General features: G+C 42.8%; 1 protein-coding gene and 1 pseudogene across 1 annotated transcript; both read left to right on the top strand.

Annotated features, from left to right (window-relative positions):
- Positions 1-3,111: 3,111 nt before the first annotated feature.
- Positions 3,112-4,396, top strand: LOC133241965 (melanoma-associated antigen B5-like; annotated as a pseudogene).
- Positions 4,397-20,772: 16,376 nt separating this feature from the next.
- On the top strand, positions 20,773-21,612 carry LOC133242691 (melanoma-associated antigen B18-like). The gene is made up of 2 exons (XM_061408833.1): positions 20,773-21,215; positions 21,423-21,612. Exons 1-2 carry the CDS (start codon positions 20,773-20,775, stop codon positions 21,610-21,612), a joined length of 633 nt encoding a protein of 210 aa, XP_061264817.1.
- The last annotated feature ends 1,346 nt before the right edge of the window (positions 21,613-22,958 follow it).

Genomic DNA, 22,958 nt, shown 5'->3' with positions numbered 1-22,958 from the left:
GGATAAACAAATCATAAATTTAAATGGGGGAGGTGTGGAAGAGGAGGTTCGAGATGAGCGCAAGCAAGTCAAAGTTACCTGATTAAGGCGGCATTGGGTCTTGGGAAATGTCTAATTCCTTGATGGGAGGTCATTTTCAGTCCAGATGCATGATGGGCTAGATGAAGCTGTCGGAGTGATGCCAGACACTCATATAATGGGTCTCAGAGGTGAGGCTGTAAATCTGGAATATATCTAAACCATATATTCACCATTATTTGGGGATATCCGAAAACCATAGGGAATGGATGGGTCCCTGTGCACTTGAGCCAGGGCAAGTGAACACTCAAAATACACATTTTCATCAAAAGCTGTCTAGAGAGTTTCTGAGAAATAAGGGTGATACCCATTGAAGTGAGATGCCAAGACGTCACTGGACTGTCTTTTTCTGGGATCGGAGTACCAGAACTTGCTCTGTTAAACAGACAGTTTAATTAGGTTATATTTAGTGTAATTTGGCAAACTTTAAGGGAGGCAAACTTTTACTGTCAGTGGGATTAAATTAGGGGTGGTTTGGACAAAAAAAAGCACCTGAGAGGGAAGTTGCTGGTCCTTGAGACAAATGAACTTGTCCTTGCATCCATGTGGAGAAGATAACCCCAAACACCTATCAAAACAGGTGCTCAAATAGGGAAATCTCTCAGTTTTACTTGCTTGGGATCATTAGTCGTGATGTGGATTTGATTATTGTTTGCAGTTGCATATTCTCTAGTATAGCCTGGAAATTAAATTATGTGATGGAAGTTTGTTATCATTCGGGGTCAAAATCACCTTTGTAATAACTGCCATTCATTCAAATTACCATAGCCTGCCTCATACTGTGCCAGGTGATTTACATACATCACACATGTCTGTGGTCCTACACTATAGACTCTCAAACACCATTTGCAGATAAAGAAGCTGGAATAAAGAAGCTCAGACTCAAAGCTCATAAATGATAGGAGCTGGACTGAACCCCGGCACTGAATTCCTCCAGAGCCCATACTGTGCCACTCCTCCAGGATGAGGCTAACCTTGGGTCACTTCCTCTTTCTGAACATTAGTCCAAAAGGTATTTCACATGTGAAATAGCAGAATTTCATACCCCAAACACAGTTTTGGAATAAAAAGCCCCAGAAATAAGTAACAAAAAATGAAAATAAAAGTGAAGTACGAATAAGGAAGGAGACTGCATTCAGTGACAGTTTATCTACAAAGGAAATGTCAGTAAACTGCAATAGATCAGGGGTGCAGAAAATCATTTAATTCAGCCCCTTCCTTTCAGAGAGTAAATCTGTTAAGAGTGAAGGTTCTACAAGAGGCTATGTCTGGTCAGTGAAGAGAAGGAAGAGATCAGCGTGTTTTCTCTGATAGCACACCACCTATGCTGGGGCCCCCTCCCGGACTGTAGCTTCCCTATCACTCCTGGGACTCAGCCCATTCTCTGTGAGATTTGTTGCAGGCAGACTTAAGACTTTTTAAGATGTGGCTTTTCCCAAGAACTCTTTCATAGAAGAGACAGGAGTCAAGGTAAAGACAGATGAATGAGGAACTGAAGTCACAGAGAGACTGGCCTGTGTCGGCTCTCAGAAGGCCAAGACAGGGCTGCCAGGCTGCACATTCGCTCACTTCTTTTCAGGGCTTGCAAGGACATGGTCTTTGGTCTACATGGGTCACCTTAGGTTGAAAGAGGAAATTCAGAGTCCTCTAGGAGTCACGGTGAGGCACCTGAGTGAGGGCATACCCTTACACTGAATACAGAGGGCCCCAAGAAGCCTGAATCCTGATGTCATCCCTGAAGGCACAGGTAAGAGTAGCCTCATGTGGCATTCCCAGACTTTCCCTCTCTGGCACCACAGGGAGTGAAGACCTTAGTCTCAGGAGAGCTCCCTTATGTAATCAGAGAAATGAGCCCCAAATGCTCCCAGGAGTTCAGCTTTGGACTTACACAACCCCCTGACCTCAGAACTCTGAGGAAACCACACAGAACCCTGCCCTTCCTGGCATCCCTGGGATACCTGCTCATTGTTGACATGACATGCCCATTTCCCTCTGTGATGTCACAAGGGGGGTTGGGACATGGTCCAAGGGGTATAGCCTAGGGCCAGCAGTCGGAATATTTCCAGGTTTTCCACAAACCAACTGAATACCCTGAAGACGAAGGGAACCACACAGCCCATAACCATATGATTCATCTCATCCTCTGCACCTCAGAAGACCAAGGATGGGTATGGACGGATGAGGGAATCTTACTTTCTCCTAGGGGTCTCACAGAGATGCTTCCCCTACTGTAAGAAGGAATAGTAGTAGAAGTGGTGGTCCTAAGTGGAAGGAAGGGTAGAATTTCAGGCCACAACAGAGGTCAAAGCAAGGACTGAGGGATCATCTACCAATAAAAAGAACTGATAATGAATCCATCCCTGTTTCTTGTAGCCCTTGAAGAACCAGGGCAGAGCTATCAAGCTGAAGTTCCACCAACATTTATTTATATCAGGTGTGTAGGAAGTGAAACCCTTAGTATGAAGGTGCAAATACTATTCAAAGAAAGGGATGGGGACACCAGGCCCCATGGGGAACTAAAGAAAGCACTCTTAATTCGTGTTGAGGACTCCAGAGGCCAGGACAGAAAACTTCCCAATGAGCACTCAGTACTGGGTGATAACTACTGACTGGGGTGATAAGCTGAGGACCTCTTCACTTCTCAGAAATCCCAGGGAAATTTGTGATGCCAACTAGAGGACAGCAGAGGGAATGGGTCCTATGACTGGCCACTAGTTGGGTGGTGGTCTTGAATGTGAAATAACAGATGCCTCTGTGTAGGAGATTACCAGCCCCTTCTGTCACCCCAGCGTGCCTGAGGCAGGGGTAGCAGGATGAAGCCTAAAGATCACTAATTTCCTTCAATATGTTTCCCAAAGGACAGCTGATTAGGAGAATAGGAAGCCTGGGGGTTTTCAGAACAGTGCCCTCAAGAAAACCACAAATGTAGCCTTCCTGATAACCAAAGTGGTATTTCACTGCTGCGGCTGCACACTCAACCTTCGTCTTCCTGTGGGCCCTTATCACCTGCCCTCCTACTCACACTTCTAATCATTGTCCCCCAGCACAGGCATCATGCCTTGGGGTCAGAATCATAAGCTCTGCATTTGTGAGAAATGCCACCAGGCCCGATATGAGCGCCAAGGTCACAGAGGAGTTCAGCCCGCTGGAGTAATGGAAGAGCTTCCCTCTACCTCTTCTCTTTTAGAAGATAATTCACAGAGCTCCTCACTTACTGGGTCAAATAGCACTTCCCAGGGGTCTTTGGAAGCCCCATCTACTACCAACACTTTTTCAACTACTTCTGACACAACATCTGATGAAGAAGATATCAGTCAAGATGAGGAAGATTCAGGTTCCTCCAATATCTCATCTTCTACCTACAGTGATACTCTGAATAGCATGACAAGTTTGTTGGAACAGTTCCTTCTGCATAAATATAAAATGAAGCAGCCCATCATGAAGGAAAACATGCTGAAGATTATCCACCCAAGATACCATAACCGATTTGCCGAGATTCTGAAGAGAGCTGCTGAACACAGCAAGGCTGTCTATGCAGTTGACTTGAAGGAAGTTGATTCAACCATCCACTCCTATGACCTTGTCAGCAAACTGTACTTGCCCAACAATGGGAGAGTGTGGGATGGTAGGGGCTTACTTAAGACCAGTCTCTTGATGACAGTTCTGGGTGTGATCTTCGTGAAGGGCAACTGTGCCGCTGAGGAAGACATCTGGAAATTCTTGAATATGATGGGAGTATATGCTGGGAGAAAACACTTCATCTACGGAGAGCCCAGGAAGCTCATCACCAAAGACTTTGTGACGATGAAGTACCTGGAGTACCGCCAGGTTGCCAACGGTGATCCTCCACGTTATGAGTTCCTGTGGGCCCACAAGCCCATGCTGAAACCAGCAAAATGAAAGTCTTGGAATTTTTGGCAAGTCAATGATACGGTCCCCAGTGCCTTCTCATCACAATATGAAGAAGTTTTGTGAGATGAGGAGGAGAGAGCTCGAGCCACAGTTCCAGCCAGGCCTGGCACCACTGTCACTTCCAGGCATGTTCCATGGCCACGTCCAGCAGCTTCTCCCACCCCTACTGAAGACCAAGACTTTTAAAAAATCATCCAGATAAGAAAATTTGACATCAAAATAGGGACTTTTGCCGAAATGGGAAGCAATCCCACAATAACACTGCTGGGACAATGGAATGAAAAAATAAAATGAAAAAAATTTCAAAACATGATCAACCTTGATTGTTCTCCATCTTTTCTGTCTTCTGTTTTGTAAAATTAAATAATTTATACCTCAATATGCTTCTTGAAAAATGCAGGAGCTATTAAACCTTAACAAGTTAGACCTCTTACTGTCTTCATTTATTTTTTGAGCATCTGCTCTTTGAAAGGCTCTATGCTAGTTCTGGTGAGGCTAAGATCAAGACCTCCCCTATGCCCATACAACTTTAGAAACAAGGAGCTGCAATCACATAATTAAGATCTTGAGATAGCCTTTAGGAATGACAGGAAAGTAAAAAGACTATCCAGGAGGAAATCTCTACCTTGGCTAATGTACTGATTTGTTAGTCTTTCCACAACAAAACCCCACAGAATGCGTGGCTGAAACAATGGAATTTTATTTTCTCAGAGTTCTAGAGGCTGCAAGTCCAAGAGGAGGTCTGGTTTACCCTGAGGCCTCTCCCCTTGGCTGCCAGGTGGCCACCCTCTTCACTTGGCATTCCTTTTGAATGCATATATCCCTGGTGCCTCCTTTTGTGTCTCAATTTCTTATTATAGACACATTGGGTTATGGCCCATCCTAATGACCTCATTTTAACACAACCATCTCTTTAAAGACCTTATTTCTAACTACAGTTGCATTCTGAAGTACTCTGAGTTATGCCTTCAATATGCATTTGTGGAGGGGACACAATTTGGCCCCTAACAGACAGAAATCTACGGTGTCCCTGCTCTTATCTCAATGCAGGAGATTCCAGTGCACAGACTGGTATTCTACGCACATCGTCTCCAGGGAGTTTCTGAGATGTAAGGGTGAACTCCCTTGAGGTGTTTAGGGAAGAAGGACATTCCTCCCTTTACCCATTTTGAATTCTTCTGGTTAGACTACTAGTAAACTTGACACAAGACAGAGTAACAGGAGAAAAAGAGACAAGTTGCAATTCATGTGCACAAGAAGTGTCATATAAATGGGACCTAAGAAGTAGGCAAAGCAGGCAGCTTTTTTTTTGTAGATAACAAAACAATTTGTGAGGAATCGACAGGACAAATCAACTTAGGTTTTAGGTACTCAACTAGTAAGGAATCTAAACAGAATCTGTACCCAGAGTAGTAAATGAAAGACTTAAAAAGGTTTGTGTATACAGGCTTCTCTGCTTGAACTGCCTACTTCTGGTTAGAAGGGTTTCCCTCTGCCTCCAGATGCAGGCAGTACATCCTTCATATGAGATGCATTTCCTGCTCTCAGGGAGGCAGAAATCGGGGGGTGGCTGCATGTCCCTCCTCTGTTGGCTTTTTCTTAAATACCTTGAATTCAAAATAATCAATATGCCACTGTGGTATATTTGGGGGCAGAGTGCCCTAAGCCTTGACAGGTGCCTCCTCTGAAACTTGCCTGCAAGTCTCACATGGTAAAAGCTGATCTGGTCACTCTGGAGAGAGAGAATGGATTAGTGGAGTCCTCCATTTCATGGCAGCAGTTGCATCATTCTGAGAACAGGTCAGTTCATTTGAAGAGTGGTATCTCATTTCAATAGGTGGTGATGCAGGTGGGCTCCCAAAGCTAGGTCTAGGGTGCAAGCGGTATCAGGTAGTTGTTAGTAAGAGGCATTTCTATGGAAACAAAAGAAAAGCAGACGTTAATGATTGGAGCTGGTTATAAACCAGTTTCTGAGCCTGGTAGTCAGTCAAGAAGTTTTCTAGGTGTCAGGATCAAAGCAACTATTGCAGTTTGAATGTCTCTATCACAGTTAGCAATATCTTTGGGTGATCAGGTTAACTTTCTGAGTGGCTCGTACAGCAACAGGCATGAAGTCTATTTGAACATAAGTTGTTGTGCCAATTTCTCTGATCTTTGCATCAAGTTATCTAGCTTCACGATGCAGGACTTCAGGAAAATGGCAATGTTACTTCTCAGTGATTCAAGTCAAAAGAATGGGAGAGGGAGCAGATCAAGATGGCAGAGGTATATCACTTGGAGCTTACTGTCTTCCCACAGAGACATCAAAAGGATGGGAGAAATTGGGAATTTTAGTAAGAAAGTTGCAGCTAGATATGGGTGGACACTATAAAAATTCAGGATCCAACCTAGTTTGCAGGTAAATAATAAAACTTCAAGGAAACGTAATACCACTAGAACCTAATACCCACACATGTTTAGTACACTTTCTATTGCACCAATTTTTTCTGTCTATCACCTCCCTCATTTCTACCGAAGACAGGGAAACTAAGACCTAATTTGTTTGCAAAGGAAGTCTAAATTCAATAAAGTCGGCCTGATTATTTATCTAAGTACAATAAGAATAACAATTTGCCAATAGGCGCTTTTAAATCTGCTTCACTGGAACGGTTCATAAAGAGTCTCCAGAAGGAAATTTTAATAGCCTCTTGAGGCTAGGAAGCGGAGAAGGCGATGGTACACCACTCCAGTGCTCTTGCCTGGAGAATCCCATGGACGGAGGAGCCTGGTAGGCTACAGTCCATGGGGTCGGGAAGAGTTGGTCACGACTGAGCGACTTCACTTTCACTTTTCACTGTCACACATTGGAGAAGGAAATGGCAACCCACTCCAGTGTTCTTGCCTGGAGAATCCCAGGGACGGGGGAACCTGGTGGGCTGCCTTTTATTGTCGCACAGAGTCAGACACCACTGAAGTGACTTAGTAGCAGAGGCTAGGAAGAAGCCATAGCAAAGACTTGTTGTCAAACCTAGAGATCTGGATGAATTCCTCTCTTCCTAAAGTCCCCAAAACATCCTAAAGTTCCTGAGCCTGCCAGAAGTGATCTTCCTTACTCACCTGGTAAGGCTGATGGGAATTCTATCAGCAAGGTCCCAGGCTGTTTTTCCAACGGGATTTTATGGCTCCCTATGGTTAACCTTAGTTTCCTCAAGTTATCTGGTCATATCCAAGGCTACCTGTGTCTGTCAAATACGACATTCCAGTCAAAGTCTCTGTAGTGTAATCAATGTTTCCACTTGTGTCCCGCTATAAGAACAGATTCTCACTGAACTTTTGAAAAATAACAATTTTACTAAGAAAATAAAAACACTGAGAGTTTTTAATTTCTGGAGTGATACGGTAGGGTGAGAAAAATTAAAATTTCAATTCTAATAACAAAGGTACAATTTATCAATTTGCTGTGTTAAAAAATTTCCTTATATGTAGAAAATGAAAGATTTTTAAAAGACAGTATTCTTTCACAAAAATCAGGAAAATTATCATATTTGTAATTCATTAAGCCCCATGTTCCTAATTCTTATATTGCCAGAGTCCAGTTTTTGTACTGTTTCTGTCAATCCTCCCTGAAGTTTGTGGCTCATAGGGACAATGATAATTTCAAGAAGCCTGCAAGGTTTTGGTTAAAGCTCGTATAATTTGCCCAGGGAAATATGTGCCTGGATCACACCTTCTTTGCCACCGTAAGGGAATCAGCCTTGCAGCAAGGGAAGGCTTCAACTCATACAGAAAATATAGGAATGACAAGAATATTTTGATGACTCATCTGTTCTGTTCAGTCTCTTGGTCGTGAGGTCAACTCTTTGCATCCCCATGGACTGCAGCACACCAGGCTTCCCTGAGCATCACCTATTCCCAGAGCTTGCTCAAACTCATGTCCACTGAGTAGGTGATGCCAACCATTTCATCCTCTCTCATCCCCTTCTCTTCCTGCCTTCAATCTTTCCCAGCATCGGGATCTTTTCCAATGAGTCAGTTCTTCACATCAGGTCGCCAAAATACTGGAGCTTCAGCTTTAGCATCAGCCCTTCCAATGAATATTCAGGAGTGATATGCTTTAGAATTGACTGGTTAGATCTCCTTGTAGTCCAAGGGACTCTCACGAATCTTGCCCAGGAGGAAAAAGATGGCAAGAGGTTTGCTGGACGTGGAATATGTCTCTCTCCAAGGATACATCAGGAATACACCTTCAGACACAGAAGTGCATGCAGAATACCAGCTGAGAGTGGACAGGAGTACATGACCAGCAGAAAAGAATGTATAGACTCACGCAAAACTCAAGGTCAAGCCCTGAGCCTTTACAGTGGGTCCACTGGCTCCAAGATCCTAGGCTACCAGAGAACTAACCCTAGGATATCAAATAGTGAGAACTGACACAAAGGAAACCACTGGAATACAAGACCTGGCATCACCAAACTACTGATAGCACCCTGTGCAGGATGTCCCATCTAAACCACAAAGAAAACAAAAATACAAACCCGATCATCAGCAGACAGTATTACCACCTTACTCAGCCTTGCCCATCAGAGGAAAAAGCAAACAAACAAACAAACAAAAACTCAGCACAAATCTCATTCTATAAGAAGTTTACAGAAGCCTTAGAGGGCAGAAACAAAAAGGAAGAAAGAATTCAACCTTGAAGCCTGGGAAAAGGAGACCTCAAACATGATAACTAAAATAATAATAATGAAAAAGGAAAAGAAATACTACACAAATGAAGGAACAAACTGGAAACAAGAAGTCCAAATCAATGAAGAGGAAACAGGCAAACTACTGGAAATGAATTCATTGCTTAAGGGAAGGCAGTGATACTGATACTTTGGAAACTGTCTGGCAAATTCTTTTCAGCTAAATATAGTCTTTTCATATGATCTAGCAAATGAACGGTAAGGTATTTACTCAAAAGAGCCAAAACCTTAAGCCCATCCAAAAACCTTCAACCAAATTTTAATAGCAGAATAAGACATAGCTGCCAAAAACTCAAATCACCAAAGATGACCTTCAGTACACGAGTGGGTAAACAAACTATGGTAAGCTACATGGAATGCTATTCAGTCCTGGAAGAAAACATTTCAAACCATGACAAGTTATAGAGAAAATTAAATTTATATTGATTAGCAGAAGGAGCTAGTACAAAAAGCCTACATACTGTATGATTCCATCAATGTTACAGTCTGGAAAATTCAAATCTTTAGAAAGAGTAAAACGTTCAGTAGTTGTCAGGGCTTCCAAGTGAGGTTTTGAGGGATGAACAGATGCAGCATGGGAGATCCATAGGGCATTCACACTCCTCTGCACGACACCGTGTTGGCTGAGTTGATCCTATCATGCATCTGTCAAACACTAAAGAACTGCAAAACACAAAAAGTAAAGTGTATTGTAAACAATGGACAATAGTTAATAATAACATATTGACATTAGTTGATCAACTGTAAAAAACGAACTTGTATCCATTGAACCAATACAAGATGTTAATAATAGAAGATACCAAGTGGAGGAAGAGAGTGACTGTATGAGACCTCTCAGTTCTATCTGCTGAATTTTCTCCAATCCTAAATCTGTTCTTTTAAAAAAGAAATACAGAGGGGCAACAAACTCATAAACACATGAAAAGAGGAGCTACATAGCTCATCATGAGAGAAATGCACATCAAAATTACAATGAGGTGGCACCTCATACAGGTCAGAATGGCCATCATCAAAAATTGTACAAGCAGTAAATGCTGGGGAGAGTTTAGAGAAAAGGTGGGAATGGAAATTGATATAGCCACTATGGAGAACACTGGGGAGATTCCTTTAAAACTAGAATTAAAACTACCATATGACCCAGCAATAGAAACACTAGGCATATACACTGAGAAAAGAATAATTGAAAAGACACCTGTATCCAGTGTTCATTGCAGCACTGCTTACAAGAGACAAGACATGGAAGCAAAGTAGACTTCAACTGACCGATGACTGGATAACGAAGTTGTGGTAGCCACATATAATGGAATATTAGCCATAAAAAGGAACTAATTTAAGTCACTTGTATTGAGGTGGATGCACCTAGAGCCTGTTTATGGACCAAAGTAAGTGAGAAACAGAAAAGTTACATACATTAACACATATACGTGGAAAGTAGGAATGGTACTCACAAACCTATTTGAAGGGCAGGAATAGTGACACAGATGTGGAGAATGGACCTGTGGACACAGCAAAGGAAGGCTTGTGTAGGACAAATTGAGAGCATGCCACTGACAAATATCGAGTCCCATGTGTACAAAAGATAGCTGGTGGGAAATTGCTATATAGTACAGGGAGCTCAGCCTGGTGCTGTGTGACAGCCTAGAGGGGTGAGATGAGGGGGTGGGAGGAAGTCTCATCAGGCAGGAGGAATATGTATACGTAGCGCTGATTCATCCTGTTGTATAGCAGAAACAACACAACATTATAAAGCAAGGATCTGTCGATAAAAACAACTTTTTAAAAGTCTACTAATTTAAAAACTAGAAAAAATTATGGATAAGAACACATAGCCAGTACAGAGTTACATGCACCAATGCAAAATGAATAAAAGTCAGCAATAATGAAAAACAAAATATCACAGGAAGAATTTGATCCTCGAATTAAAATTCTTAGGAAACAGACACAGAAAACATTGACAGAGATAACTAACTTCAGAAATCTGGCATAAAATGATCAACACAGCAAAATCAAGAGACTGGTCTGGAAGAATCAACAATACTCAAACCATGTAATAGAAAACACACCATAAACGAAAGCAACAATAAGAAAAATGTAGTTACAAAGAAACCTTAGAAAAATGTATGCAGTCTACATGAAGGCAACAAGAAGAATTTCCTGAGCACCTTAGGAAAAAGAAGTCTCAAACAGAATAGTATGTTATGTGTATTCCTGAGGACATATTGTAAGACTGTCGATTTTCCTTAAATCCTTTACAGATTGAGTACCACATCCAGAGTAGCTGAGACCACAGTCACACATGGGCGGCTGTTTCCTGTACCCAGAACAAACCATGGAAAACTTATACAAGCTGTTGGGGATTTTTTTCCCCAGGACTTGGAAGCGACGAGCCTGAAAGAATGACACTCGGACAGTCTCTTGCAAGGACTGACAAGTTTATTTCTGCAGTCAAGCTTTTCTATAGAAGCAGGAACAAAGAGCTTAAAGTATACGGCCAGCAGAGCACATGCAGAGTTAACACATAATCAGTAAAAACATTTCAAGGACAGTGCGCTCTAAATGACTCATGGGCTTATCCCACAACCCGCTCTCACAAGTAACATCCCTATTTATTATTAACTCTTGGCGCCGAGCATAACCAAAGGCAGGAGATGTTTTTCTGTCCACAGTGCAAAGCCGGGTACTTCTGGCCCTTTGGCATTTTCCCACGGACTTTCTCCTTTTATGGCTATTTTGCACTACCTTCCCAACATATCCTCCTTTTGTTTTTAAATTAAGCACGGCGGCTGCTAGTTGGACTCCATTGTGGGAGGCATGGAGTCTTGAGTAGAGACTTCTGTATCCTATAATCAATGACAAAAAGAGCAGGGTGATTAATACATATATAAAAATATTGCTTCCTGAAAGCCAAGCTTTAGGGTCTAGAGACAATAGGGTTTTGGTTAAAGCATCATAGAATTGAGTACTATACAATTCCCTAGGTACCCTAACTTGAAAATTAGCAACTTGTTGTTTCAACAAATTGATGTCTAAACTTGAGTTATTTGCAAGATCGTGCAAATGCACCTTAACCTTATTCCAAGGATATTCAGTGTTATTATAGGGCATGTTAGTCAGACAAAAAGAAGTAAAATTCCAGTGACAGCATATACATGTTTGGAAAGTCAGTTGCTGCATTTGATCTCCTAAGTAGATAACCACAGTTTGTAACTCATTAATTCGTGTTTGTAATTGCTGATCTATTTGAGCTTGTCGAGTCCACAGATCATGAGAGTCTTTGTGCCAAGCAGTGATAAAATCATGATTTTGTATAGAATTATGTAAAGCCATACCAGACAAAGTTCCTACAGTCACAATGGAGATAAGGCTTAAGATGCCTGCAATAATCCACCCAAGGATGTGCTTAGATCGCCTAAACCCAGTTTTCAACAGTACAGAAAGAAATACAGAATCAGTCCAAGGCTCAGGTAAGTTTACAGGAAGCCATTAACTCAGATCTTTGTTTAACTAGCGCAATGCTAGCATTGTGATATGAAATGGTGTGATTAAGGCAGGTATACAATGCACATGCAGTACAATTGACAATCTTGGCCGATAAGTCAATATCAAAATGCCCTACAATAAACAAGTACGGAAGGTGAACACACGATTGACTATAGCCAGTACTATTGTATAGGAAGGTATAATTAGAAGGACGAAACACACCCATAGTCCCATAAACATTAGCAAAGTGCTCTAAAGCTGCTGGAATTTTCCAAGTGTGCCATTGCTTTGGCCCCACAATGGGGACAACAATCCTGGGTCATGGGGGTGATAAGCCCCCATTATACCAATTCAGCAATATGTCCTTATCAGTCCAGAAACTTGTCTTAGATTTATGAAAGCTTCCAAAGCTTGATCTATTAAACCAGGAGCAATTATGATGTTCCTCCTGCTCTTTAGAACAGTTTACACTGCCAGAAACAGCTTATCTGGAGTCATAGGAGTTCCAGTACTCTTCAGTGTCTGCTCAGCCTAACGAGTCATGTTTTCACTTGAGCCCATGTCAGGTAAGGATTCAGACGATGGCGTTTCCTCATTGGCTCCTCCAGGGTCATTGACGAGACCCTTCGCGTCAACTTCGTCACTTCCCGAAGGAGTCCGGTCTTGGGGTCCTTCTCGGTAGTGGACATGGCGAAGGGGAATCCAGATTTCCTCTCCATCTGCAATGACAAAACCATAACCCTTGCCTAGGATTCGTAAGATTCCTGGCAGCCACTGATTAAATTGCTTATACCATATTGGTGTATTGATTTCTAATTTGCTGTTTTTGTCTTCTGCAAAATGTCTATCTGCACGAGTATCAGAGTTATTTTTTGTTAAGTTTAAAAAATTCAGGGAATAAAGAGTTAAAGATAATAGTACTTGAGGGTTCATGGGATAAGAAGTGTATCTCCTCTTCTATATTCCCCCTTTCTGTTTTAATAAATGAGTTTTTAGGGTGCGGTGGGCTCTTTCAATAATGGCTTGATCCTGAGGATTATAGGGTATTCCTGTAATGTGTGTTATGTTCCATTCTGATAAAAATGAACGAAACGAATGTGAGGTGAATGCAGGTCCATTGTCTGTTTTCAAGACAGAAGGAATCCCCATAATGGGGAAGGTGAGTAAGAATGCGGAAATGGCGTGTTTACTGGATTCTCAAGAGACCAGGTACTGTCCAGATAAAGTTGGAAAATGTATCTATTGAGACAAAAAGTAAAGAAAATTTTCTTTAAGGAGCAGTGAGTGAAGTCAGATTGCTAAAGGGAATTAGGTTGTTGCCCCTGGAGATTAACTCCTGAAATCGTAGTTTGTAAGTGCAGAGGGGCGCAGACGTCACAGGTTTTAATAATATGCCGTGTTTCAGTGAGAGGAATATGGTATTTAGAGTGCAATCTGTTAGCAGTGGTATGAAGATTAGCATGTTCATCATTGGCAGTTGTAAAAATGGGAGCTATGAGCCTGTCAACAGCATCATTTCTTGTGATCAGAGGGCCAGGTAAACCTGAATGAGCACATATATGTGCAATAAAGAAAGGTTCTGTACATGAGGGAATTAAAGCTTGAGTCTGTGAAAAGAGACTATATAATTCTTCATCTAGGTTGTATAAAAAGGCGGTAACAAAATCAGGAAAAAGGGAAGCAAGGTATTTGGAATCAGTATATACGTTGAAGGATAATGGTTGAAGCGACAAAAGAGCATATAAAGCATATAATTCAACTCTTTGTTCTGAAGAGTAGGTACTGGGTAATTTCTCTTTGGTATCAGGGCTGACAATCCCTGCTATGCCTTTCTTGTTGCCATCAATGAAATAGGTGTGTGCATTGATAATAGGCTGGGATGCAATGATATTAGTTACAATGAATTTAGTACATTGTAGAAAGTCCTATAATTTTCCTTTCGGTAAATGAAATGAGATAACATTCTGAAAATCACTCAATGCCATTTGCATGGTCAGGTTATACTGTAAGGCAATTTGTAATTCCTTTTTTGTCAAGGGAACGTGTATTGCATATGGATCAAATCCAGTCAAAGTTTGTACATGGCTTCTTCCTGACATAATTAAGTGCCCTATTTTCTCAATATATGCTACAATTTTTTTTTAGACTGTTTAGTGTGTAAATATACCCATTCTATTGGGCTATGTTGAGCTATAATTGCAGTGGGTGAATGTTCAGTGGGGAATATATCTAAAGAAACTGGATGATCATAATCTAGCCGAGTTGAAAAAGATTGTTGAATGTGTTTCTCCATTAAGGCCAGTTCTTCTTTGGCCTCTTTTGTTAGCTGCCTAGGGCTATTAGGGTTGGGGGATCCCTTTAAAATTTTAAATAGATTTTGTAAGGCATAGGTGGGGATGCTGACAGATGGCCACAGCCAATTAATATCTCCTAGCAATTTTTGAAAATCATTCAGCATGCGTAGAGACTGCACAGAAATTTGAGTTTTTTGAGGTTTGATTTTAGATTCTTCTATAACATGTCCTAAATAATTAAAGGGTGCTTTCCACTGAATTTTATCTGGTGCTACAAGCAGGCCATGATTTTGAAAAGTAGTAGTAACTTCATTATATAACTGTTGCAAATAGAATTCAGATTCCATAGAAAGAAGTATATCATCCATGTAATGAATTATAAACGCAGTAGGATACTTATCTCTAATGGGTTGTAATAAAACAGATATGAGATATTGGCAAATGGTAGGGGAGTTCATCATTCCCTGAGGTAGCACCTTCCATTGGAATCTTTTAACAGGAGCCATGTGATTTATAGAAGGAACTGAAAAGGCAAAATGTTTTCTATCTTTAGGGTGCAAAGGTATAGTAAAAAAGCAGTCTTGTAAGTCAATAATAACTATAGACCTTCCTTTTGGTACCATAGACAGGGAGGGCAATCTGGGTTGTAAGGGCCCCATAGGTAACATGGTATTATTAACATTTCTTAAATCTATCAACATTCATCATTTTCCTGATTTCTTTTTTATTACAAAAATAGGGGAATTCCACAGGAAAAATGAAGGTCCTATATGAGCTTTTTGTAATTGTTCATTAACTAATTGCATAAGAGCTGCCAATTTTTCTTTAGTTAGGGGCCATTGAGGTGTCCATATTGGGGTATCAGATTCCCAATCGAGGGGCAGCATTGTTAACTCAATGGCCCCCATTAAAAGGTTCATTTAAAGAAATTGTGGCTTTCGTTTGTTCAAGAAAATCTTATCCCCATAAATTGACTGGGATATTAGTAATATATGGTTTAAGATAAGCTACAATTTGATCAGGGCCATACACTTGTAAATAGGATGCACTGACAAAAGTTTGTGTGGCATCAGCTTTATTTACTCCTAATAGTCTAGAAGGAGCCATAACCTTACCCCAATCGAGGGGCCATTCTGCAGCTCTAATGATTGAAATGTTAGCTCCGGAATCTAACATACCTGTGAAATTTTTTCCCCGTATGCGTAAAGTAAGCATGTGTTTCCGATGTTCCTTTAATAAGGTGGATAGTGCAGCAGTAAGGTTGGTATTGCCAAAGCCTCCTTGTCGAACTTTATCAGATGCTTTCATTGGCTTGACATATGGTAAAAGTAATAATTGTACAAAATGTTCCCTTTTTTGTAAGTATACATTTCCCATTTTCACAACATTTACCATAATATGTATTTCCCTTTCATAATTTTCGTTCATAACATTGGTCAATACCATTAAACCTCTCATTGTGCAGCTACTACGTCCCAAAATCAGTCCCATTGTTCCGGGTGGAATTGGGTCATAATATCCAGTGGGAATTTGGTGGGGGTTGTATAATTCTATTAGTTCCATATCATAAGGACTAGGTATATCAATGCAAGCACTCTTAGATGTAGCTGCTTGCAGCATTATAACATTAGGTTCTCCTTTTGTAGTGGGGCTAGAGGATGGCCCCATTATTATTTTCCCTGTTGTTTTTGTTGTGCATCGGGGTTCAAGGTGTTTCCATCCTTATCAAATTTAGAATGACATTCATTCAGCCAATGGAACCCCCTTTTACATCTTGGACATACTCCTGGGGGTCTGTTCTTATTAGAAGTAGTATTATTTTTTCTGGCCTGTGTTGGCATGTGGCATTGTTTTTTCATATGGCTGGGCTTCCCACAGTTAAAACATTTGGCATTAGCAGCCTTTTGTACATTAAAGGTTTCTAATGCCACCAATTTTGTTCTATGGGACATAGATCCGATATCCTTATATGCTTTCGAATATTCCATAAGAGAGCCAGTCTCTTGAACTGGTCTAAGCATGGATTTACATTCCTCATTAGCATTTTCAAAAGCAAGTTGTTTTAAAATAATATTTTGTAAAGTCACATCCTTAACAGATTTCTCAATTGCATCCTTTAATTTTCCTATAAATTGAGAATATTCCTCTTCATGTCCTTGAATAATCTTAACAAATGAACCATCAGAGTTAGTGCTATCAATCTTTGCTTATGCCTTGTAGGCAGTTTCTTTAATGAAATATAACATCTAAGGGGTAATATTAGCTATCTGTGCAATCATATCAGCCATGGCTCTTGTTCCAGTGAGTATATCATAGGTTAAATTGGCAGGGTTACTATGAGATTGCTTGTCAATCATCAGCTGTCGGGCCTCATCATTAACCCACATTTGCCATTGCAGTAATTGTTGAGGATTTAAAACCATCTTTGTTACTTGAAAAAAAATTATATGGCATCCAACGGTCAGCCCATCCTCTGAGAAATTCTATACAGTAAGGAGAAGTAGGTCCATACAGAGTGCATGCTTTCTTAAAGCTAGAAAACATGCCAAAATGTAGATTAGCCCAAGTATTTTGGCCTTGGGCAGGTTGATTAAATTGCATTGGGAAAGCGAAAGTGCAAGCAGGCATCTCCCTAGGAGGAGTGAAATGATTAGTACGAGCAAAGTTAGTAACTGCTGTTACAGGCGGAGCAGAAGGAAAAACCTTAGATTTGGGCTGTCTGTTGAATGAAATGACCTCTGTTCTAAGTGGTTTCAGTTAGACATATCCTGTATATATATGTCTCTAAGTTGTTTTTCTAAGGATTGTGTCTGATTGAGCATAACATTCTTATATTTCAAAGGACCTTGCGTATCTTGTTCCTTAAGCTCATATTCATGTAAAGATTGAATAGGTTTTACTTCCAAATCAATGTTATGTCCTTCAATTTGTTCTATGACAGCCCGTATGAGTGACCAGGTAACCCTTGCTGATATGCTCGCAAAACATTATTTTTAACCCTTTTCTATATGTCTATATTGAGTGTCCCTTTTTCTGGGAACCATGAATTGTTCCAGTAAAATATGATAGCAGTTGTTCAACTGATCTCTTGAAACATTAACACCGTTTTGTTTCAAAAAATGATGCATTATAGAAATGAAAGGAATTTTACTGCTATGTTGTCCCATCCTGCTTACCTCTTTCTGCAGCGGCTCGTCGCTTTGTTCAGCCTTCCTCTGAAGTCCCTGTTTGTGGCGCCACTTGTTGGGGATTTTTTCCCCGGGACTTGGAAGCGACGAACCAGAAAGAATGACACTCGGACAGTCTCTTGCAAGGACTGACAAGTTTATTTCTGCAGTCAAGCTTTTCTATAGAAGCAGGAACAAAGAGCTTAAAGTATACGGCCAACAGAGCACATGCGGAGATAACACATAATCAGTAAAAACATTTCAAGGACAGCGCGCTCTAAATGACTCATGGGCTTATCCCACAACCCGCTCTCACAAGTAACATCCCTATTTATTATTAACTCTTGGCGCCAAGCATAACCAAAGGCAGGAGATGTTTTTCTGTCCGCAGTGCAAAGCCGAGTACTTCTGGCCCTTTGCCATTTTCCCAAGGACTTTCTCCTTTTATGGCTATTTTGCACTACGCTTCCCAACACAAGGAATAAAGACAACTACTAACAAAAGCAAGAACACAAAACTAAATAATCCCTGAGGAACAATAAGTCTTCATTGAACTAGACCCTGTGAGTGCCCAGGTCGGGGAGTACTCTGAGGCTGACACAGGTGTGCAGGCCACAAAGGAAACAGACAACAGGATCAGCTGGAAAAGGCTTTAAACTAGAGTGGTTGATTCTTCCACTGGGCCATGGGACCATGAACCTCTACTGCTTCACTGAAGGAACCTGAGGCAGCATCTCAGAGCCCCATGCCAGGATCATGGGGCACCAAAGTTTGGGATGGTCATGGCAGTATGGCCCAGAAGTCATGCAATAACCAGCAGAAACTTTGTTAGTGGATGACAACTGGCCCTTGTAAATAATCAGCTTAAGAGACTGCCACACATGGACTAAAAGAGAAAAGACTGTATCACAGTAATTGTACAAAAGGACCGAAATTCATCTCAGAACTTTCAAGCAATGCCCCTGCAGTCGACTAAGAGCCCACAGTGAGAACCGTCAGGCTAAGGAGCCCCTTCACTTTCTCTGCTGGGGTTGTGTGACAGGGGTGGTTTTATACCAGAAAGGGAAGGGTTTCCAGGCTCTGCCGGCAGTCAATATGAAGATCATGAGTGAGTGTGAGGGGTTTCCACACCACAGAAGGCATTCTCCCATCCTTCCCTCTCACTTATCTTAACTGCAGCAGCCAGTTCCAAGAAGTCTCAGGCAGAAGCGTCCAGATGAGATGCCGGTGCACTTCTCACCAGGCGTCTGTGGATTTGACATCTTCCAGGTGAGGTCTTGCCCTCAGGTCAGCAGATGGGACGTAATGCAGCATTATGGTCGGAGGAAGACAGGGATAGAGGACAGAGAGGATCACTCAGCACACAAGAAGGAGCCCCAGAGTGCCCTTACTGTCTGTGTCAGCAGCTCCAGGAAGGCTGTTGCCTCAGGCTCCCAAATACTTCCTGCTTGGTTTACTGAGAGAAGTGAGAGGTAAGGAGTGAGGCCAGTTGACTGAGATCAGCAGGGACATCCAAGAATCCACTATGAGTCGAAGCAGGGACCACATCCCCCATCTTGCCGGAAACTCCCCCCGAACCCCGCCCACCCAGGCCCCACCCCTGCTGTCCTCCTGGAGCCCAGATGTGCATGATAGGAAGTGACGGCCCCCACCCATGCTGGGGTGCCAGGCCATCTTTGAGAGGGCTGCTATCTTTGACAGCTACTGTAGCTGTGACCAGACGGAGGAGTCCGAGGTCTCATCAGGGGTCCAAGTTGGAAGTGACATGAGTTACAAGTGCACTGGATAGGTACAAAGATATGCCCTGTCACCCCCAACACATTTTCCATTCGAAAAGAGGGGAGTTTGTAGCACCCCAGCAACCTGGAACCTGCTCTACGCCCAGAGGCTCGGACCTGGCTCTTAGGTCCAATGTCCATCAGCTATGCACGAGGGTTCTCGGGACATAACCTGGGTCCAGGGCTGGTGGATCTGGGTGCAGGGTTGCTGGACCCTGGCTCTGTTCAGTAGAGGGAAGTCCGGGATTCTGTGGAGTGAAGAAGGGACCCGCGGGGGGACTGAGTGTCTCCACACCCCAGATTGGTGGCCACGCCTAACCCCTTACCCAGCGTGACTTGGTCAGAAAGCAACTGGTCAGCATCTGGGCAGTTCTAAAGGCTGAGGGGCTCCCTGACTGCGATCACTGACACAGGACACTCGGGGAAGAGGGGACCTCATTCCAAAGGGCTGACAGCAGGTCAGGAGAGGGAGGATGTCAGGGCTCAGGAGGAGTCAGGGTAATAACCATCCTCCGCATCACACAGCTGACTCAGGACCCTCCCCTGTGGCCAGCACTTCCTCCCAGACAAACACAGGGATGGGGGCGGTGGTCTGTTAGGGGACGTTGCAGCTTGGTTGTGAAGGGGCAGCCTCGAGACAGCAGAAGGCAGGTCCCGGCTCCCTTCATTGGAGTCCTGAACATTCCCTCCTCTCATCGTCTGGGGTGACAGGGAAGGTGGCAGCATCAACTTCAAAGCAAGAGAGGGAACAGGTTGGGTAGGTTTGGGGGCAGGGGGATATGAGGGAGTCTTGCACCAGTTTTCACAATGACTCTGAAATGTGAATTGAAAGGACCTACCTCCCCTGCCAGCCCCCACAGGCCTCCCTCTAAAGCCCAGGCAGGTCTGCCTGACTGTGCCCCAGTGATCAGTCTCACTTCCTACTCAGTCATCTCAAGGGAGGAGCTCACAAGGAGAACACAAGACTTGTGGGTCCTAGAGCACTGGCCTCAAGGACCCCTCAGAGGTGGCTTTGGTTCAAGTCAGGGAGGAATCTCCTCGCTGCAGTTGCTCACAACATCTGCTTGTCCTTCCTCTAGGAGCCCTCCTTGCCTGCCACCCTGCCCGCATGCTCCTGTGATCCATAACCTGTGTCACCATGCCTCAGAGGCACAGGAACAAGTACCATGCCCATGTGAAATGCCAAAAGGTCCAGGGGGACACTCAGTGTCCCCAGGAGGCCCAGACCAGTGCTGCTGCAGCTCCCAAAGAGGAGTGCCCCTCCTCCCCCTTGCCTGTCCCTCAGGGTTCTCCCCCAAGCTCCCCTGCTATTTGAAATCACAAGGAGCTTCAGGGAGCCATGGTTCCCAGCTTTCCTGATGCAGGGCCTTCCTGTGCAGGATCTGATGAAGGCGCCCAGGGCCCACAGGAGAAAAGTGCAGGTGCCTCCCAGGCAGCCCCTGACACTCAGAGACCTCGCATAGATCCTCTGACCAGGAAGGCCAGCATGCTGCTGGAGTTCCTGCTGGAGAAGTACACCAAGAAGGAGCCCATCTCGCAGCACACCCTGCTGAAGGTCGTTGGCAGCAAGTATAGACAGCACATCCCTGAGGTCCTCAGGAGAGCCTCTAAGCACATGGACCTGGTATTTGGCCTGGAGCTGACGGAAGTTGACCGTAGCAGGAACATCTATGCCCTCATCAACAAGCTCAACCTTGGGGGCGATGAAGGTCTGAGTGAAGAGGGGGCGTCTACCCAAGCCTGGTTTCCTCATGGTGCTCCTGGGCATTATCTTCATGAAGGGTAACTGTGCCACCAGGGAGGAGGTCTGGGAATTCCTCAGTGTGTTGGGGGTCTATACTGGGAGGAGGCACTGGATCTTTGGGGAGCCCAGAAAGTTCATAACCAAAGATCTGGTGCAGAAGAAGTACCTGAAGTACTGACAGGTGCCCAATGGCAATCCTCCACACTATGATTTCCTGTGGGGCCCGAAAGCTTGTTTGAAACCAGTAAGATGAATGTGTTGGAGGTGCTGCCCAAGATCCACGATACTGTCCGGACTTCCTTCCCAGACCTCTATGATGAGGGTCTGAGAGATCAGGCGGAGAGAGCAGGGCTGAGAGGCGCGACCAGGGCTCCAACAATGGCTGAAGCCAGTGCCCCTTCCAAGGCCAAGTCCTGCAGCTTCTCCCACATCTAGGGAGGGAGGCCCCAACACTTTCTTTCTTTTTGTGTTGGAACAGAGCTGTCAAGATCCTAAACAGTAGAGAGTACTAGGGTGGAGGGAACAAAACTGGTATGTTCTTTACTGTTTTATGTAGTAAGGGAGTTTAAGTACAACTCATTTTTAAAATTTATATATCATTTTTCCTTTATCCATAGGAGAAATATCTAGTGAAAGTTGATTAAATTAGATTAAGGAGATGAGGGAGGAGTTTAGTATTTTCAAATGTTAATTACTTTTCATAAGTTTTCTTGTGCTTCAGAATACAAATGTATTAATCATATAAATCACATTGTTTGCTGTTTTAGGGACAGGTTGGGGATATGTAAAACACATTGAACGTATTGAATATGTTGTTCACCATCTAAACAAGGTAAGATGACACTGGAACAGAATTTTCTCAAAGAGTAGTCAAGCTCCTAGATAGTGCAGGTTAGTAGGGGTCGTGCAAACCAAGTTTAGATCTCTATTTTCTTCCTGATTTAAACTAGTAACTTCTGCATATTATTTATTTCATTTTTATTGAATATTTTTACTTCTACCAGATTCCTTTTCTTCATAATATTGATTTGGTAATCATATTCCAGTTTTATTTATTGCTGTTTTAGGATTTTCAAGTTACAGTTTTGGTAGATGTAAAAGAAACCTGACATGCCTCTTGAGAAATTTGTATGCAGGTCAGGAAGCAAGCGTTAGAACTGGACATGGAACAACAGACTGGTTCCAAATAGGAAAAGGAGTACATCAAGGCTGTATATTGTCACCCTGCTTATTTACTTATTAACTTATATGCAGAGTACATCATGAGAAACGCTGGGCTGGAAGAAGCACAAGCTGGAATCAAGATTGCCGGGAGAAATATCAATAACCTCAGATATGCACATGATACCACCCTGATGGCAGAAAAGTGAAGAGGAACTAAAAAGCCTCTTGCTGAAGGTGAAAAAGGAGACTGAAAAAGTTGGCTTAAAACTCAACATTCAGAAAACGAAGATCATGGCATCTGGTCCCATTACTTCATGGGAAATAGATAGGGAAACAGTGGAAACAGTGTCAGACTTTATTTTTTCTGGGCTCCAAAATCACTGCAGATGGTAACTGCAGCCATGAATTAAAAGACACTTACTCCTTGGAAGAAAAGTTATGCCCAACCTAGATAGCATATTGAAAAGCAAAGACATTACTTTGCCAACAAAGGTCCATGTAGTCAAGGCTATGGTTTTTCCAGTGGTCATGTATGGATGTGAGAGTTGGACTGTGAGGAAAGCAGAGCACCGAAGAATTGATGCTTTTGAACTGTGGTGTTGGAGAAGACTCTTGAG

Source organism: Bos javanicus, chromosome X (assembly GCF_032452875.1).
Source record: "Bos javanicus breed banteng chromosome X, ARS-OSU_banteng_1.0, whole genome shotgun sequence".
Classification (NCBI taxonomy): domain Eukaryota; kingdom Metazoa; phylum Chordata; class Mammalia; order Artiodactyla; family Bovidae; genus Bos; species Bos javanicus.
This window is presented reverse-complemented; position numbering and strand designations above follow the sequence as displayed.

What these genes read in the sequence shown, in the direction of transcription:
- LOC133242691 (XM_061408833.1), top strand. Translation starts at nt 20,773, where the DNA reads ATGGTTCCCAGCTTTCCTGATGCAGGGCCTTCCTGTGCAGGATCTGAT. An exon ending in GGGCATTATCTTCATGAAGG is followed by an intron (nt 21,216 to 21,422) that starts GTAACTGTGCCA and finishes GTTTGAAACCAG; the next exon opens with TAAGATGAATGTGTTGGAGG.